General features: G+C 48.2%; 1 protein-coding gene across 2 annotated transcripts in view; it reads right to left on the bottom strand.

Annotated features, from left to right (window-relative positions):
* LOC118102851 (phosphofurin acidic cluster sorting protein 1) overlaps positions 1-19,992 on the bottom strand; it is a 29,131-nt gene that overhangs the window by 6,999 nt on the left and 2,140 nt on the right. For both annotated transcript variants that reach the window (XM_035149406.2, XM_035149407.2), the window contains exons 2-6: positions 6,710-6,797; positions 5,420-5,509; positions 4,368-4,493; positions 228-372; positions 31-122 (exon numbers count right to left, since the gene is read on the bottom strand). In XM_035149406.2, coding sequence (XP_035005297.1) covers positions 31-122; positions 228-372; positions 4,368-4,493; positions 5,420-5,509; positions 6,710-6,797 — 541 coding nt within the window. The remainder of the gene's footprint in view (positions 1-30; positions 123-227; positions 373-4,367; positions 4,494-5,419; positions 5,510-6,709; positions 6,798-19,992) is intronic.

Below are 19,992 nucleotides of genomic sequence, written 5' to 3'. Positions count from 1 at the left end.
GTTCTTTCCCTCCATCTTTTCTCAGCTCACCTGCCCGTGAACGGGGTCGTCGCTGCCCTCCTGTCCAGACGAGTAGCTCTCCTCCTCTTCTTCAGAGTAGTTGTCGATGTCAGGAGAACGATCTGGAGACAAATCATACGATGGGGGGTTAGGGACAGTTATGGGGCAGGGACAGTTTGAAAGAGGAAGAAGGACACGGACAGAGACGGACGAGGTGATGTGCTTACCGGACATTTTGGCTTTGGGTCCCTCGTGGTCGATGGGCTGGCTGGACAGGGAGTAAACTCTGATCTCAGCCACCGGCACCGAGGCGTCCTTCAGCTGGCTGTGGAGCCCGAGGACCTGCGCCCCTTCACTGGGGTGCTGCATCACCTGAGGGACAAACACACAGGACGGGTGAGGACGGGTGAGGCCAGTGGGTTTCAACCTGTCTGTCCAGAGGGACTTTACTAAACGGCAGCTGGACTGAAAGGAAACGTGTTCAGTGATTCTTTGGGTTTTTGTGACGTTCTGCAAAGTTAAAAAGTCTAAAGTTTGCAGTAAAGGAAGCTCCTCCCACCCACAGAGAACCCTGAAACTCCTCCCCACTTCTTCTTCATCACTGTGACATCATGATGCCACATATCTGCATAACGCACAGCAGGTCGGCCACGCCCCCTTTTCATTCCTGAACCTTTTCAACTAAAACAACCTGAATATGAATATTTCTCCTTCAGAGAATCTCAGTCATGTTCTGCACCGAATAAAATACTTTAACAGTCCACTGGTGGCAGCACCGAGTCAAATATTATACATCAGATATTATCTTGAACAAGAAGCTGTTTCCTTGAAAGAGAAGGTCTAACATGATATAATAATAATAAGTTCATGATTCTAATTGTGGTTCCTGATGGACGAGAGAGACCGAAGACTGATAAACACAGAGACAGGTGAGACGGCAGCGAGCGGACGAAACGAGGACAGAGGAGACGATGTCGAGGAGACGACGATAAGGGAACAAGGAAGGAGAGAGGAAGGAGGACGAAGGAACAGCTGTCGAGGATCAAAGAAATGAAAGATTATCAGGATCGGAAAGTGAAGGTGTGAGGCAGCGACAATCGTTTCTCTCTGCAGCAGCACGTCTCCTGTGTGTGTGTGTGTGTGTGTGTGTGTGTGTGTGTGTGTGTGTGTGTGTGTGTGTGTGTGTGTGTGTGTGTGTGTGTGTGTGTGTGTGTGTGTGTCTGTGTGTGTGTCTGTGTGTGTGTGTGTGTCTGTGTGTGTGTGTGTCTGTGTGTGTATCTGTGTGTGTGTGTGTCTGAATGGCACACAGCCTCTCTCTCTCTCTGCAGTCCGGTCACACTCTCAGAGGTAATGAAGTCTGAGCAGCTTATAACGGAGACAGCCTCGGCCACACATTAAAAGACGCTGCTGCGATGCATCCTCTCGCTTGGCAGACGTCCAGCTAACCTGGCTCACACGACTCAAACGCTGCCGGTCAGCTTCCTGCAGCTTCCTGCAGCTTCCTGCAGCTTCCTGCAGCTTCCTGCAGCTTCCTGCAGCTTCCTGCTGCTTCCTGCTGCTCATTTCAACCAGTTTACAGGCAAATAAAATCACAATGATGCCACGAGAAACTATTTATTTAAAAATAATCTCCAGAAATCCACTGATGGATTTACTCCAGATTCCTCTTCTGAAACTCTGCTTCATTTGAAAAAACAGCCCACAGACGGATGTGCAGTGAATTGTTTAGTGAAGAAGCCCAACGCCTCCAACACGACACTTCTTTGTGATTTCAGATGACAACGTATGAACTGGAAATCTGAGTGTGATTATTATTCTGGTGACAGAAGCTTGAATATGTCCACGGTCTGTGCGGCTGCGATGGAAATGAGTTTGAACCGTCGTGTCCTTCGGTAAAGTTCTCCGACCTGACTATGAAACAGCCTCATGAATAAAACCTGACTTCATTTTAAATGCAGGGTCAGACCTGAGGCCGGAAGGCGTCACCAACATGAGCAGCAGCACACTGGTTCAGATAAAAGCCTTTTCACCAGGACGGGACGTTTGACCCATCTGATGCTTTACAGTTTGTGAAGTGTGTGGGAGCTCCTCTTCCTCACAGAAAACACTGAAGCTCCTGGAACATCACAATGCAGATGCACGCCCAGTGGCCAGTGGCCTGTAGGCTGTAAATCAAGATGGAGGCTGACATGGCAGCAGTAGGGATCAGGGAACGAAGCCATTTACTGAGGTCAATTAAAACACTTCACTTTTTAAAAGTTGAACTGTAGAGAGTGAAACTTGAGCTACTTCCTGATTAACACTTTAATAAAGTCATTTCCTCTTCTTGATTTTGTGAGGCAAATGATTCAGATTTGACTTTCAGACTCCACAAGGAGAAGGAACATGAATCACAACAGCTTCATGTTGTAGGAGACAGCGGGAGGAGCTTCTGGCAGAACAGGCTGAAACTTAAGAAGAGGTTTGATTCACGACGGAGAAGAGGACGCTGAGCCAAAGATCAGAACCCAACTTTCAAAGTGCACTTTCTAGAAATGAGTCTGGACCAAGGTTAAATGAAGGTTAGCACTAAATAAGTTTAGAAAGGCTGTGAATGATAAAGGAGGAGGAGCGAGAAGAGCGTGAGGAGCGTGAGGAGCGTGAGGAGTGAGGAGCATGAGGAGGGAGAGGGATGTGAGGAGCATGAGGAGCATGAGGAGGGTGAGGAGCGTGAGGAGCGGAGGGAGGGTGAGGAGCGTGAGGAGGGTGAGGAGGGTGAGGAGCATGAGGAGGGTGAGGAGCGTGAGGAGGGTGAGGAGCGTGAGGAGGGTGAGGAGCGTGAGGAGGGTGAGGAGCGTGAGGAGGGTGAGGAGGGTGAGGAGCATGAGGAGGTGAGGAGCGTGAGGAGGGTGAGGAGCGTGAGGAGGTGAGGAGCGTGAGGAGCGTGAGGAGGGTGAGGAGCGTAAGAGCAGGAGGAGCGTGAGGAGCGTGAGGAGCGTGAGGAGCGTGAGGAGGGTGAGGAGCGTGAGGAGCAGGAGGAGCGTGAGGAGCAGGAGGAGCGTGAGGAGCGTGAGGAGGGTGAGGAGCGTGAGGAGGGTGAGGAGCGTGAGGAGGGTGAGGAGCATGAGGAGCGTGAGGAGGATGAGGAGCGTGAGAAGCGTGAGGAGCATGAGGAGCGTGAAGAGCAGGAGGAGCATGAGGAGGGTGAGGAGCGTGAGGAGGGTGAGGAGCGAGGAGGGTGAGGAGCATGAGGAGCGTGAAGAGCAGGAGGAGCGTGAGGAACATGAGGAGCGTGAGGAGCGAGGAGGGTGAGGAGCGTGAGGAGCGTGAAGAGCAGGAGGAGCGTGAGGAACATGAGGAGCGTGAGGAGCGTGAGGAGGGTGAGGAGCGTGAGGAGCATGAGGAGCGTGAGCAGGAGGAGCGTGAGGAGCGTGAGGAGGGTGAGGAGCGTGAGGAGGGTGAGGAGCGTGAGGAGCGTGAGGAGCATGAGGAGCGTGAGAACGTGAGGAGCATGAGGAGGGTGAGGAGCGTGAGGAGCGTGAGGAGCGTGAGGAGCATGGGGAGCATGAGGAGCGTGAGGAGGGTGAGGAGCATGAGGGGCGTGAGGAGCATGAGGAGCGTGAGGAGCGTGAGGAGCATGAGGAGCGTGAGGAGCATGGGGAGCGTGAGGAGGGGAGCGTGAGGAGCATGAGGAGCGTGAGGAGCATGGGGAGCATGAGGAGTGTGAGGAGCATGAGGAGGGTGAGGAGCATGAGAGGCATGAGGAGCGTGAGGAGCGTGAGGCGTGAGGAGCATGAGGAGCATGAGGGCGTGAGGAGCATGAGGAGCATGAGGAGCGTGAGGAGCAGCGCTAGTGCAGACGATCTTCTGGCTGATGGTAAGTCAGGGACTTGCTTTAGACACTCGAGCTGAGGTTGGATGAGGCGCAGCGGCCGTGCGTCGAGGGAAACGAGCCCGTGACCGGCGGTTTGTGGGGTTAACAGCTCGGAGCAGCTGGGACGCTCGTGTGGCTGCAGAGGCCGAGACTCCGCTGACACAACAACTCACTGCTGACGTGCCCTGAAATGTGAAGCTTCACCTCCATCTGCTGCTGAGATGGAACTCAGACCTTTCTCCTTCTGTCCTGCAACAATTACCGAGTCTCATCCCCACCTATTGGTTCTGTAAAGTGCATCTGATCTGGTTTCTCTGCTGCTTCACACCAGTTAACATCTTTAAAAGTCATAAACTGGTTCTCATCTTGTTGTTACAGCTTTAAACCAGATTCTTTATTATTTTAATGTTTCAGTTTTAGCTTCTCAGTTGAGTATTGTCTGATTTTCTTTTGCTTATGTGAGAGTAAATTGAATATTTATTCATATTTATGTTTAATCGATGCTTAACGGTACCTCGGCCATGTTGATGAGGCCCAACGCCAGCGTCTTGTATCCCAGGATGGTGCGGTTCTTGTATCGCTTCCGTCGCTGCAGCATGATCTGAAGCTTGTTGGCGTCCCTCTTGAGGAAGTGCGGATACTGCGGACACATTAGCACACATTAGCAAACACACAAAAAGCTCAACAAGTGGGCGAGTGCTTTGCTGGATGTCTTCAGACTGAAGTGGAAGAGTTTTGTTCCCCAGGTCGTGATCATCAGGGAGATCGAACGCGCTCGTTGCATCACGCTGACCTCTCCGTGGCGTCCTGAAGTGTCCCAGCACTTAGTCACAGCCCAACTCGGACCCCTCATTGAGGAGCTGCACTACAACTGGAACAAAAGAGACTCCTGTTCTGTAACGGGCTGTGGCCTCTCTGCAGTGCTGCAGGAGGTGCAGCGCACAGGAAGTGATGTGTGGCCCGGTGCACTCGAGAAGATCCACAGAGAGAAACTGACCTTTCAGCAGCATTTAGAAACATGGAGATAGGAAATGATGATTTAGAGCAGAAAACCCCAACTGGGATTTAAACTATGCTCTGGTCGAATGGAGCAGAGAGAGCGGATGTTACACACTGTGTGTGTGTGTGTGTGTGTGTGTGTGTGTGTGTGTGTGTGTGTGTGTGTGTGCAGCAGTGATGTATTAATGCTTCAGTCATGTAGCGTCTCTGCACTTTGACACAAAAACAACATTTGTCATGATTTTTATGAGCAAAAGCAAATCAGCAGATTCAAATTTTGATCAATGCTGTGAAAGACAAATAGTAAAAAATAAATCCAGCGGTAGAGGATCTGCACGATGCTAAAAATACTTAAAAACCTGAATTCATTCTTCAATAATGTGGGTGCTAATAAAAGAAAAGTTACTTTATCTATATATCCTCATATCTAAACGATTTTCTTCAGTCACATTGAGTCTTATGAAATGTGTTTTATCGATAAAGTTATTGTTGTCACTTGTCTGTTGGAAGTGGTGGCTTGTGAGTGGCTGACCTCTGACCTCTGACCCCTGACCCCTGTGTGTTTACCTGCAGGGAGAACGTGAGCTGCAGGTCGGTCTCCGTCAGCCCCGCCGACGACAGCAGGATCTCATTGGAGCGCAGGATCCGCTTGGAGCCCTGAGGAGGCGACGGGAGGAGGCGACGGGAGGAGGAGAGAGAGAGACAGATTTCTATTAGTCGCCTTGACGAACTCCAGCAGGGTGGAAACAATGAACCGTCATCAGCCACACGCAGGGAGGAGTGTGGGAACGGAGGAGGCTGAAACTGAGTGACAGGAGGAAGCAGAGAGGGATGACTGAGTGCGTGGCTGCAGCAGCATGAAGAATCACAGCAGGGACTTTAAAATGTATTGGTTAGAAAACAAGATGGAGATAAAAACTGAAAACAAGAGCAGAGACTGGAGCAAGAAAACACCTTGAACTGTGTGATGAAGAGGGTGAAGAGGAACATTCTCCTGATTCAGCCTCTTTGTAATCAAGCTGCTGATTTAAGGTAGAAAAGTTGCAGACGAATCAGAGTGAACCACTAAGAAAACTAAATCGACTTTTCAACGATGTTAACTAAAGAAATAATCCTTGAACACAAGCATCACGACAGACAGGAAACATCTGTGTTCCCCTCAGTTGCATGTGGAAGTTGTTCAGTGGAAGGCGACTGTGGAGAAGTGGTTTTCTGTAAAGAGGAGGAAGTTTGTCCACATCCAATAAACTGACTCGACAAAACAGACGTCAGGAGAAAAGTGGAACTTTGTTGGTTCATCAACATTTCAACTGTTCTGGGACTCGATCAAATCTAAAAGTCTTTGGGTCAAGAATACGATTGTGCTGATTAGAGCTCAAAGAACTAATTGCTGAATTAAAGCGGAACTTGAGAAAAATCATTAACTACGTCACCGGCAGGACTTTTATTTATTTCCAGTTCAATCAGACGTAACAAACATGCAAACTACAACTTCACTGATGTTCTTCTACTGTTTCTGTCAGTTTGACTTCACACGTTTTTTCATATTTCATTTATACTAATGATGATGACTCTTATTAGGCTACTATTATTATTTCAAGGTTCACTGAGGTTTGGTTTAAATTAATAAAATCGAGTCGCCCACGAAGCAGAAAGTCAGTGGTTGGATCCCCGGCACCTCCAGTCTACATTTACAGTGAACGGGACTTTTACTGGGAGGAGCTTTGTGTGGTGATGACACTGGAAAAGCACTTTATAAACACGTCTTTGCACAATCACTGTATATTTAGTTGTGTTTCCATGTGCGGCCCCAACAGACGTGTGGATTAGTTGATCTGAGACTTTAGCAGAATGTACCTGCAGTTTGACGGCGATCACCACGGAGGTGAGGTCTTTATCCAGCTCCTTCAGCATGATCAGCTTCTTCAGAGTCAGGTTGAACAGCCTGTGAGAAAGAAAACACACAGAAAGACTGAGGTTAGATTCAATGTCCACGAGTTCGGGACCTTCTGGTCGATGTGAGGAGAGTGAACGTGAGACATTTATCAAAATATGGGTCAAATATATCAGGAAGTGTTTCCAGACGGTGTGAGGTGCATCCAGGACGTCCCCTTCCTGCTCCATCTTCCCTTTCTCTGTCTTCTACGTATGTGACCCCACTTTTTCATCCTGAGATGTTTGTTTTCTTTCTCGTCTCTGCGTCTGTCGCATGTCAGACACCCGCTGGCTCCCTGTGGAGACCCCCTGCTGTGGTCTCAGCTCCTCTGGGCTTTCTGTGGACTTTATTCCACGGGGCCAGACGGAGAAAGACGTGATCTGCGTTCACTCCCTGTGGAGACGGTTTGGAGGATCTCAGGAGTTCAGAGCACGTCTGAAAGAAGCTGCAAACGAGACCAGAAGCACTTAAAGAACTGGAGTGGATAAGAAAAGACCCCCCCCCCCAACCCAAACAGCCGCTGTGCAGCCAGAGGTCAGCATGTTCAATAATTCATATCCAGGGCTTGAGAGCCAGAAGATGTAAACCACTAAAATAGACCTGCCAGGGCCGGCTGGGGGCGATCAAGACGAGACAGAGAGATAGAACACTGTCAAAAAAGACCAGACAAGAAGAAGAAGAGGAAGGAGGACAAACGGAAATGACTGATAAAGAAAAGAGGAAGACGTGGAGACGGAGGGATGAATACAGGGAGGAGGAAAGACGAGGGGGGGGTGCGACCCTGTGTTAACAAAGAGATGAACCGTCAGAGACATACAACAACAGAAACGTCCTTTTACATGCTGCCTTTTATCTAAAGAAGAGTGAAAAGTGCAACTCCTCATAATAATAATCCCTTTGATTAATATCACGCTGACATAGAAGGAAGACGTTAAGTGTCGAGGTGAAGCACGAACACAGAGTTACACTCGTGGACGTCACTTCCCTGAATGAGACGTCTTCATCCAGACACATGAATTCTTCCCTCAGAAAGGGAGTTGGTGTTTCCTATGTGAAGCAGCAGATTGTTCAGGTCAGACCGGTTCAACAGGAACAGATTATTAAAAGGATTATAAAATTCAAGTGTCTCAAATTCAGATGTCAAAATTCAGATGAATCATCCGGGGGTTAGCGGTCGATCCTGGCTGGAATCAAACCAACATCCAGCCAACCAAGTTCCGCTCCACTGGTCATGTGACGTTGATGTGAGACATCACAGGAAGCAGGTCTGGTATGTTACCATGGCTACCAGTGTTCCAGTCGAACTGGTGATCATGTTAACGGCTGATATTTGTTTACATTCCGCTGTCGATCGCAGACAGATGATAAACTGAAGGTCTCGCTGAGATAAACCAAACGAAGACATCAGGAGTTAATATAAAATGTCTGTGTCCACATCACCTTCAGACAAATATATAAATCATGTGGGTAATAATTAAATATAGTATAAAAAGCATTTCTCGAGCAGGAAAAGATTCCCAGCGCCCCGTGGCAGTGACCTCTGCCCTCATGACTCAGTCTGCTACAGCTACTGAAGAGTCACAAGGTGGAACCAACCCAGTGCTGCTTCCTCTCCGGTACCACGCGTCCTCCTCCAGCTGGTCACCACCTCCTCCTCAGCCACGACATATTATTATCCAACCAGACAAAGAGCCGAGGAGCTGGAGGAATAAATCAGCAACTAGAAGAGGTTGGTTGTGAACAACAACCCTGTTTCTACTACCTGGAGAACCTTCAGGGCAGCTTGTGATGCTGCCAGAAGACGTGTCCACTCACCAGTTGAAGCTCCCACAAACGTTGTATTGACCTCCCAGGGAACGTTCCGGCCACAGGATCTCTCCAGCTTCACGTGCACGCAGCTCGGGAGGCAATTCAAACGTTTGAGCACTTCCTCGTGCACATCGAGTTTAGATGCGAGTGCTTTTGTGTACTCTCTGAAGTCTGATACTGCAACACGTGTCTTTGGAGTGAGAGGAATCACAGATAAAGTCACTTGTGGGAGCTCAGCCGGTCACATGGTGCCAGCCAGTGTAACCATTCAGTGTTCTGGGGCTTTAATCCAGGAGGAGACCTCAGCGTCCGTCACTGAATGAATGTTAAAGGCCTCCTGGTGTTGTCCCAGCAGTGGCTGCTCGGGGGAGGAGGTCGGCGGTGGATGAAAGCGGAGCGCTGACAGAGAGACGCTCGATACTGTCTGTGGGAGGATTGACCTCTGACATTATGCAAAGGCCAGTCGCTGAGGAAGAGACGTTCAGTGGTCACACTAATATTAAATTCATCTGTGAGGTGATGACACGCTGTAAATATCAGTCAACGCTTCCTTTTATATCCTAATTAGGCCTTTTTCCTTTATACCCTGATGAGGTGGTGAATCCAAATAAGCTGTAAATCCTGTCTCTGATGTGACTGATAACTCAGATGGTGACGTCCTGATGACGTCATCCCACAGTATCAGCTTCTTGAGGCTTGTTCGTTATGTCACTAATCATGTGATGACGGGAACCTTTTCCTGATCGATACGAGCTTCACATCACATTTCTGTTGACCTTTGACCTCAGCTCAAAGATCAGGTGAGAATCCATCGCTCTTTACTCTCCTCCCCTCGAACCTCCATCACTTCTCCACCTCCTCTTCCACCATGTAATGACCTTGGCCCTTCCTCTCATCTCACGTCACCTCCTCTCCTTCCTCCTTGTCCTCCTCTCATCAGTGCTTCGTCTCCTTCCTTATCGAAGGACGACTCCTCGCTCCAGCTCTTCTCCTTCCCCATGATGCCCAGTCTCCGCACCTCCTCCTCATTCTTAACATGTCTTCGCCTCCTCCTCCCTGGATAATTGGGATCAATGATATTTCAGGATCTGCCGTTAAGAGAAAGAGTTGACTCCTCCTCCTTCGTTAGCTTCCCCTGCCCCTCCACTCATTATCATTCCATTACACGGATTAGTCCGTCCCGACACACAGCCGAGGCCGATCACTGCTCATTCTGGACACAGTGCAACACACGCACGTACGCACGCACGTTTTGAACGTTCAAACCCCCCAAAATACTCAAAGACAATACTGCTGAAGTGATGAAGTGTGTGCACATGTTAATGCTTAATAACTTATTGTACTTATACTTCTTGTCAAGAGACAAAGGTTGTTTTGATCACAAGGCCCTCACCAAGCTTATCGGGGGTGTCCTCACACATTAACCCCTCACACAGAAACATGGAGGGACAGAAGCAGGACGAGCCACAGAGCGGCAGAAAGAACAGGAGACGCAGTCCTCAACATCTCGTAGTGTGAAGTGTCGCAGGCAGCAGAAATAACAAGCGTTTAGTTCCCCACGAACAACGGTCTTAAAATAGCTGTGGGCTGAGTGGAGACAGCCTGTGAAGATGTCAACAGCTTGGCAGAGCGGCGCCCAAGCATTTCTCCTCCTCTTGCTTCATATTAAGATGCAGACAGCGTAATTCTCCTGAAAGAGATCAGCGTGACTGTTCTGCGTTCACTTCGTCCTGTGGTGCACGTCTTCAGGAAGCTCATGGACACGGAGCAGACAGACGAGGGACGTGAAGCCTCGAGCATCATAACAAGTTCAGCATATGATGAAGCTCACTAGTGGCAGGGAAACACAAAAGCTGGAGTCCTTAAGGCATCATCGGTGTTTAACACTCGTACCATCATCACACACGTTATATAACAGATTTCTCATCAGCCAACTCGTCAAGAGGATTCACCTCCTCAAGGTCGAGGTTCAAATCTGGTGAAATTCAAGACCAGCTCCAGGATGAAGGATTTGATCACGTGAGTCTCGACACCTCCTTGATTCTCTGAAGATATTAAATGACTCATTTAACTAAAGTACACATCAGTACATCCAGAAAAACCAACAGCAGCTGCACGTGGGAGGATTCACATTTAATATCTGACTCAACATAAATAACCTGCGTCTGCTGCAGTGATTTGACCCGAGTGACGGGGATTGTGTAAATTCAAAAGCCAGATGTGAGCAGGTGTTTCTGGTTTAGTGTTTGAGAATGAATGTAAATGAGAGAACGCTCCGTGTTATAGTTTATTCAGTTTGTAAAAGCTTCTGCAGGATTGAGCAGCTTCTGCAAATACTGAAGACCTCATCGTGGGTAATCAGGTGCAGCCTCAGCAGCTTCTGACCAGAGTCATGGACTGGTTTACAATCGGTCCCCAGTTGCAGTGGGTTCACAGACTGGTCCTGATCCACGTCGTGTTTGTCTAAACGGAGCAGAGCAGCATCCTGCTGACACACACATCAAACTGACGGAAGACACTTGTAGTTCAGTTGATCAACATGAAAGCTTCTGTTGGGGGGGGGGGACATGTTTTTAAAGGTGTGATGACGTCATGACATCACGATGGCCCACGTTCGGATCATGCAGTCTGACACGCCCCCTAACCAGCACACTTCATGGGGTTAACTGGGATTCGTGAGGGTTCACTCATTACAGACATGAACGTGTCCTCGACTCCCATTACTTCTAAATGGGGCCACTGGTGCGTTCTGCCTGGAGGAGCTGCTAACCTCATTAGTTTGGGTTGTTTTTAAAATCCCTCATTTTGTTCCTCTTATGAATGTAAATGAGTCGTTTGCCATCAAGGGTCCGATTCACAACAGTGGGGAACAGAAAGAGGAAGCAGCTTTAATACAGAAACATGTGACCTGAAGATGTTTCCTGTCTCGGTCCCACCTGAACACAGACAGAAGTTTGTTCTTCTTTTGTTTACAGATCCAACACTGCTTCAAAAGTCCAGAAATAATAATCTCCTGCTTAAAATAAATGTGTTCAAATGGGAGAATAATAATAGATCCAACCCTCACCTTGAATTGTCAAGGTGAGGTTTAAAACAGATGAAATCCAGACAGAAACATGAAGCTACTGTTCCTCAGCTGATGGCTGCAGCTCCTCCTCCTCCTCCTCCTCCTCCTCCTCCTCCTCCTCTCCTGTCCACGGCTGCTGCTGCTCGGGAGCTTTCAAGTGAAATCTGACTTCTGGGCTGAATTAAATGTGCACGTGAGACACGAGTGTGAAGTGAACCTGCGGCGGACGATAACAACGAGTTGGTTTATCAGTGCGTTACGTTCAGGAAGATCAGAAGTGAAACCGACCATCAGTCAACCAGTCTGTGTGTGTCTGTGTGTGTGTGTGCAAACTGAATCTATCAGGGCTGTGTGTAACTGTTTTTGCACATAGCACAGGTGCTAGTTCTTTAGCACAGGCCACAAATATCAAACCTTATCAAGTATTGATTTCAGATTAACATCGTCTGTAGTGCAGAGACGTTACAGCTTCATAAAAACATCAATATATTCAAATCAAGCTCGACTCTTTAAATTCATGTATAAACAACAAAAGATATGAAACACACACACACACACACACACACACACACACACACACACACACACACACACACACACACACACACACACACACACACACACACACACACACACACACACAGAAAACAAGTGTGTGAATGTATGTGTCAGACTGAGTGTGTGGGAGAAACAGAGTGGGTGAGTGCACACTGGCAGAAGTAGGTTACAGGTAATACGCAGCATAACTGTGGTGTGTGCCTGTGTGTGTGTGTGTGTGTGTGTGTGTGTGTGTGTGTGCGCGCGCGCACCACATGGACGGTATGTGCACCCCTGAGCCTGCAGTATGTGGTTTTCCTGTGCAGCTATCAGGCAGTTGTGTGTATTGTTGTGTGTTTTTCCTGCGCTGTGACTCATCTTTAATCGGAAGGCAGAGCAGAAGTGATTCCTCCATAACAGCAAATATATATATATATAAATATATAAATGTGTGTGTGTTGCCCTATTGCTCACCACATTGCTCACTGAGACCGAACCCTCTCATCGTGTGCAGGGGAGCTGTGAGTGTGTGACTGTGTGTGGGGGGGTGGACACTTGATGTTAGCTTTCTACTATGTGTATGTAAGACATGAGAGTTAACTGTGCAGGACGGGGGTGTGTGTGTGTGTGTGTGTGTGTGTGTGTGTGTGTGTGTGTGTGTGTGTGTGTGAGAGTCAGTACAGGTGTTAGCTTCAATCTGGACCGACTCATAACAGATAACCTTTATTTAGACAGGGTATAAACCTTAATGGAGAAATATGGTGGAATATGGTCACAGTCTCAATAATGGTCAGAAAGGAGCATGACATCATGGAGTCAACTCAAGGTGACCTTTGAGATATAATATTCCATCACCTCATCATTTTATCCCGTTAAGCCACATGGGCTAAACTGTGTCATAATTAGAGTACAACGTTTTGAGTTAAGGTCACAGTGACCTTTGACCACCAAGTGTGTGTGTGTGTGTGTGTGTGTGTGTGTGTGTGTGTGTGTGTGGTGTGTGCCATTGTGTAGCTCTGCTCTAGATCTGGACTAGATAAATATAATAAAAATGAAAATGTAAAAACAAGGCACGCTGATCACATCCAATCTCCGCCACACACACAGAAACAGTTATCGGTCGGTTACGTAACCTGGGACCAACCGGCTCAGAGACACATGAGCAGACCGAGTTGTTCTCAGGGACGAGGAGCAGCCTGTGGCCTGGATTCAACCGGGGAACAACCAGAGCAAACCAGGGAGACGCTGACCTCATGGAGCCTCAAGAGGCCGAACGTTAGAGCTTCACTTTCACTAGAAACCAATCCTCCACTTCCACCTGGAGTCTCACAGCACAGGGCTGCAGCCAGGTTCATGAGCTCCTTTCCCTCTGGATTTCAGGAGAACCGCACGACGGCCGAAGCACCAACAACGGGGGCAGGGCCGTTTCACTCGTCAACACTAAACCTGGCTTTCTATTGGCCGGGAGTTTTGGCTGGGGCCCCTCGGGGGTTCTGCTCCGTAAACAGCAGCAAAGGTGAAACTGCACTGAGCGGCAGATCCATCACAGCTGCTGGGGAAGGGAGTCACTGAGGGGCAGCCCAGCAGGGGGCGGTATATCTGAGGGGCTGGGCCACAAACAGACAAAAGAGCTTGGGTGGATCTGCTGAGAGGGGGTAAAGGAGAGGCTTACTCCTCCATCAGTCCTCCTCTCTCCTCCAGCTGCTCCCTTCTCCATCAGCCGTCTCTCGATCCTCCCCCCTTTGTGTCTCCCATCAGCCTCCCTCTCTTCTCATCACCTTCACCCACTGCAGCTCATTTTCTACCCGTCACAAACCAATCCCGTGTGTTTCACCCCCCGTCCTGCTGGTCTCTCGACTGCTGCCGGACGTCCTCTGCTCCCGTCAGACTCAACATACTGACTGTGTTCACAGGGTTTCAGCTCATATCTGAAGACATCTTTACATGCGTCTGCTTGTACTGGATAATAACCACACTTAGATTACAGATCATTATCTAGTTTAATCTGAGTTTATTCTGTTTACATGAGGTTATAACCTAAACCTGAAGTAATTAGAGCTGATTAATTGATAGAGAGTCAATTAATCTGTCACTATTTTGATGATTGATTCATTGTTCAGCTCATTGTTTAACAGAAATATCAAATCTTTGAATTGAAGCAATAACATGATGTGGAAGCCATTTGATAGACGAACCAATTACAAGACTGTATTTTTTAAATAGTAGCAGAAATATGAAGCTGTAGAATCTGCTGCCTCCTCTGAGGAGGTGTGTCCGCCTGTTGTTTCGGGGATTCTACGAGTACTGGTGGAATTCTGAGAAGAATCCCGTATCCGTTCTTTAACAATGGGAGACTTTTGACATTTTCTCTAATTTGCTGGTGAATCATTTGTGGATCTTGATGAATGTACATGTCTGGGCCTGATCCGTCACGTTTATCTGCCACAGTCCCAAAGGCTTGTTTCTCAAAGCCAGTGAAACAGACATTTACAAGAGCAACACCCGACACTTTGTTGGAAACTAAATTTAAAACGAGAGCGACAGTCCCGAGGTCTGGAACCAGGCTAACTTCACCCTGAGCTTCATCATCTTCTCTGCTGCTCTCTCTCTCTCTCTCTCTCTCTCTCTCTCTCTCTCTCTCTCTCTCTCTCTCTCTCTCTCTCTCTCTCTCTCTCTCTCTCTCTCTCTCTCTCTCTCTCTCTCTCTCTCTCTCTCTCTCTCTCTCTCTCTCTCCTCCAGTCGTTCTTCGCTGTGTAAAGATGAACATTCATCCTGTTGACATGAGCTGACACTTCGCCTGAAGCCAGTGCACACTGCCAAGACACACACACACTCTCACACACACACACACACACACACACACACACACACACACACACACACACACACACACACACACACACACACACACACACACACACACACACACACACACACACACACACAGCCACTGTAAAGAGCTACTAGGTGAGACAAGACTATTTGTACTCTGTGATATTACACAGCACAGAAATACAGGAAGAACGCACTACGACACACACGCACGCGCACACGCACACACACACACACACACACACACACACAGCACCATTTAAGTACAAGGTCGTTCAGGACACTGATTCAAGGGCTGCCACACGTTTAATGGAAATACAGCGACAGGCAGGATTTAGTGAGAAAACGCAGCGTGCACAAACAATGAAGTGCACACCACACCCACTGGATGTTTGATGATGTGCAGATGCTACAGGCCACGTTCAAGTGCAGCACAGACAGCAGTGAAGACGATGCTTAGAAGCAGCGATCAATGAGGAAGCAGGGAAGGAACACGCACAGCGGAGAAGAGTGATGGCTGAATATTCAGGTAGAATCTAAAGCTCCTTTCAAATATCAAGATTCAAGAGTTTATCTTGGTTGAAGCAGCAGTTTGTCCGAGTCAGACTACAACAACAGGAACATGTGGGGGACACGCCCACTCGCTCGAAGCCTTCCTGCTGAATTCTCACTCTTTTCAGAAACAGTTCTGGAAACTGAGCTGAATATTTGCATCTTCCCAAAGAGCCCTTATGTGAAAGAAGCTCGTGACGACATTTTTATACTCTCACAAACAGGATCTCACAACTACAGCTATACACCTTTTGGTCCATATATATTAATATCATTATTCTTTTAATTGCTGATTCTTCGTTATCCATAAATTATAAACATAGATGCACGTCTTTCCTGTGTCGTTTGTTCTGAGAAATAAGAGGTTTTATTTTGAAACGTAAACACCGTTTGTAAAAGTCTTTTATCGGCCGATATCATTGGTCAAGCCGTAAATCAGATGGTCTCTATTTCCAACCGAAGAAAGTCATCACACAAGCTGAAGTGTGAATACTGTCGGCTGTGTCTGTAATCGACCACTGGCTCTTCCACCCTCTCCCTCCCTCCATCACGTTCTGTCTTGCTCTACTTCCCAGAGCCACAGGCAAGGACACAACAGGCCCACTACTTCTGAAGGAGGGCAGAATCAACCCGTACGCACACATGCACACATGCAGCCCGCTGTCGACACCGATTACACACGTTTACCAAACCAGAGGAAAGAACACGTGTGTGACGAGCGTCAAGAAAGAGAAGGAAAAGAAAACCACGTTGTTGTTGTTGTTGGCAAGTTTGCTAATCGGGTTTTTGCTAGTTTGCACTTTGTGATCCAGACCAGAGGCTGTTGTGTGTGAGAGCGAGCATGTGACCTGCAGTGTGTGTGTGTGTGTGTGTGTGTGTGTTTAAAACAAGATAAGATGTGTGTTAGTGCATGTGTTGATACAAAGTGGAAAACAGACCCATTCTGTGTCTGTGTGCTTCATTTATGACTTTACAATGAAAATAAAGATTCCTCTCTCACACTCACACACACACACACACACACACACACACACACACACACACACACACACAATGAAAAGGACCCTTCGTTAAAGCGATTACAGATTATTGAGCGGAGCACCCGGAGCTCACGGCTGCTGCCTGGCACAGCGGCACATCGGTTACCATGGAGCAGGGGAAAGAAAATCTATGTGAGTGGGGTCTCATATTAGCTTCCTGGTTATCGACCAATCAGAGTCGCCCCTGCCCCAGAACAGCCATCACAATGAGGCGAGGGGATCAGAGCGCTGGTGCGAGGCGAGTCCAGGAGCAGCCGCTGAACCGAGAGGAGAACGCACATCATTATTCACAGTGTGTCACTTTACACAGTAAAACTACACTATGAAACTCTTCTACCTGAAAGCAGCAGCTTGGTGAAAGTGAGTCTGATGTTTAGTGTGAACATGAGAAAGTTTCCTCCTTCTCTCCCTGAGCGTCTGTTCTCTGTAACTCTGCTGAGTGGGTTCCATCTCCTGTGAGAAGAACTGACTGAGAGTCAGCTTCAACTGTCACAACCAGCTGCAGCTGAAGAGTGAAGCTGAACTGAGATCAGTTCAAAACACTCTGAAGTTATTAAACACCAGAAATCCCTACACGCTTTATTGCTGTGAATTCAACAAGAAGATTGATGTGTGCGTCAAATGTGAAACTATAAGACAGAATATTCAGATAACAGCACTTAGACGTCGTTTTCATGAAAATCCTCAAACTACAACAGACTGGAAGGAAGGTCAATAGGTTTTATATCAGTAATCCTTAAACACAGGTAAAGGTCAATCTGTGTTAAGTGCATTACAAGCTTGTGTTATCACCCAGGGGAAACAGTGTGTAACCTGAGCTGGAGAGGATCACAGTCGTGTCATGTGACTGCACAGCAGCACAGACACACTAACGGGCGTCGAGCTGTTTACGTCCACGTGCAACTTACATATCTTCATGTGTGTGCAACTCCAGGCAACTTCTTCAAAATATAAACATCTGACTGGTATTTCAACAACAGGCTGAAAGTGTGATTCCACTGAAAAGGCTTTGTCATAACACGATCCAGAGAGTGTGTGTGAGTGTGTGTCTGTCGTCAGCATGATGTGTGTTCACAGCTTCTTGGCCCTTTATGTAACTGGATGCCAGTGTAACACATTAGAGGAACGTGAAGCATATGTCGGTGACATTGTCCGTGAACAGGTATCAGTACACCTTAGATCTGTGTGTGTCTGTGTGTGTGTGTGTCTGTGTGTGTGTGTGTCTGTGTGTGTGTGCACTAGCTGCCAGATGGGAGTGTATGATCCCACAGCAGGGGGTCACTGCCAGGAGACACAAGCAGCGTAGCTCTCATAAACCGATCACAGCGGAGTTTCAGCTCGACAGACCACGACCTCCACGCTGCAGCAACAGCAGCAGCAGCCAAAGGAACAGGTTGAGTTTATTTTAAATCAACCAACATTACTCTTTAAATTCCAGTTAGCAAACTGGTTCTGTCCCCTGCTAACTGTTTCCTTAGTCCTCTGGGGCATTTCAGCTCTGAAGGTACCACAGTGAAATGTCTTGAGAGGGGAGAAGCTTTTTACAGCTGAGTGAGGTGTTGGAGGTTTTTACAGCCTGTCCTCCTTCAAGCTGCTGAGGACAACATGAACCATAATCCCATAACCGTGGCTTCACTGGTGAGCTCGTTCAACAATTAATAATTCTATGAATAACACGAGGAAAAACACATTCCTGGGTGTTTACACAGCCATTGTAGAAACAGACCATATATGTCATCATCTCTCATCTCACCCTGGGGCTGGAAGGCTTCCATCAGAAATGGTAAATTATCACAGAAAGTCAGGAGGAGGAGGAGGAGGAGGAGGAGGAGGTTGTACTTTACACTCTATCTCCCTTCATCTCCAAAAGGTGAGCCGAGCTGCAGAGGAAACTTCAGACCTCTTGGCCGCTCAGCTGTGCGGAAGAGCGAGCAGCGCCGAGCGAGCGGCTGAAGCCAAAGCATCTGAATGTGAACACTACTCACTCCCACTCCTTAGTGTGTCTGTGTGTGTGCATGTTGTGCTTTTCTTTCCGTTCGTGTGTGTGCTCAGCAGCCGGAGGTTTAGCGAGCAGGGAGGATAAAGTAACGCTGACACTTGAGGAACGCCGTTTGCGTCCCACTATTGTGTTGCAGCGCAATTATAGCAAACCAGTCCAACAAATGCACGATGTATAATTCAGAGGATCCTGCATTTCTGCTCCGTGCCTCTTCAGGCCAACAGTATTGGTTACCAGGCAGAAGATGAGCATCTATTCTTAATGCTGTGACCTTGCTGTTTTCTCTTGGATGTCGGCTCTACGTTTTCCAGCTTTCAGCTGATGCTCTTCTGAAGAACATGCAACAAGCTCAGGAGTAGAACTGTCTTAAACAGCTGAGGTACAAACATCACACCTCTCTCCCTCAGAGGTCCACACTGCTTCCTGCAGATGGGATCAGCTGCTCATGTGGTCATGGGACTCTCCCCCCCTGCTCGTTCGTTAATAATGCAACACGAGGAACTCTGCCCATTCCTGGAATACCTGACACGGAGTAGCTGCACGAGGAGGCCTTGATTAAACTCTGCACCACAGACGGTTTGGATTCCAGCCTCCAGCGAAGCCTGAGGACATTCTACCTGTCGCCAGCAACACTTGATGCACCTGAGAACTGCTAATCTTTACACAGTCTGAAGGTATGAGGTGAAGACGCTCCTGTACCGTTACTGCCCCGTGGTGGGGGGGAGAACCAAGCAATGAAGCAGAGGGGATAGTGGCAAACACCCGTTGATGTGTGTCACGCTGATGACACTGCAGAATGTCAGAGAGACAGCAGAGAGAGGAATCACCCCTGAAATGATTGATTCCAGCACGGAGGAGAATAGAAGGTCCGGAGGGCTGGAAACAGAAGTGACCTCAGAGGAACTCACGCCCTGTCTGTGGACGTGAGGAAGGGCGGAGACGATGTTCACATGACGCCGCCTCTCTGCTGTTTAAATAGTATATTGTGCTAGAAACGTGACTTATTACTGCTAAAACATCTCCTGTCATTCCTATGCTGAATATGCCCCAAAAAGAGGAGGACACAAGTGGTTGATATTCTCTGCGTTTGTCGAGTCTCTACAGATCAGGGATGGAGTCAGCAAACTGAGTGCATGTGTGTGCCTGCCAGGGAGAAGGCAACCTGCAGCACTGCGTAAACAACACACCAAGGGGCATTGTGGGTAGGGAGAGGTGAGAGTATCAACACCTCAGCTAGAGAGAGGGGTTGCTCGACCCTGGTGCAGCGACAAAGACTCACCTGCAAGAAAACCAGCGAGAAGCAAATCGGCAAAACTGGGCCGACTGCGATACGTGATCAGAAGTGAATCTGAGGTCTGCAGTCGCCTG

This window comes from Hippoglossus stenolepis, chromosome 23 (assembly GCF_022539355.2).
Source record: "Hippoglossus stenolepis isolate QCI-W04-F060 chromosome 23, HSTE1.2, whole genome shotgun sequence".
Taxonomy (NCBI): Eukaryota; Metazoa; Chordata; class Actinopteri; order Pleuronectiformes; family Pleuronectidae; genus Hippoglossus; species Hippoglossus stenolepis.
This window is presented reverse-complemented; position numbering and strand designations above follow the sequence as displayed.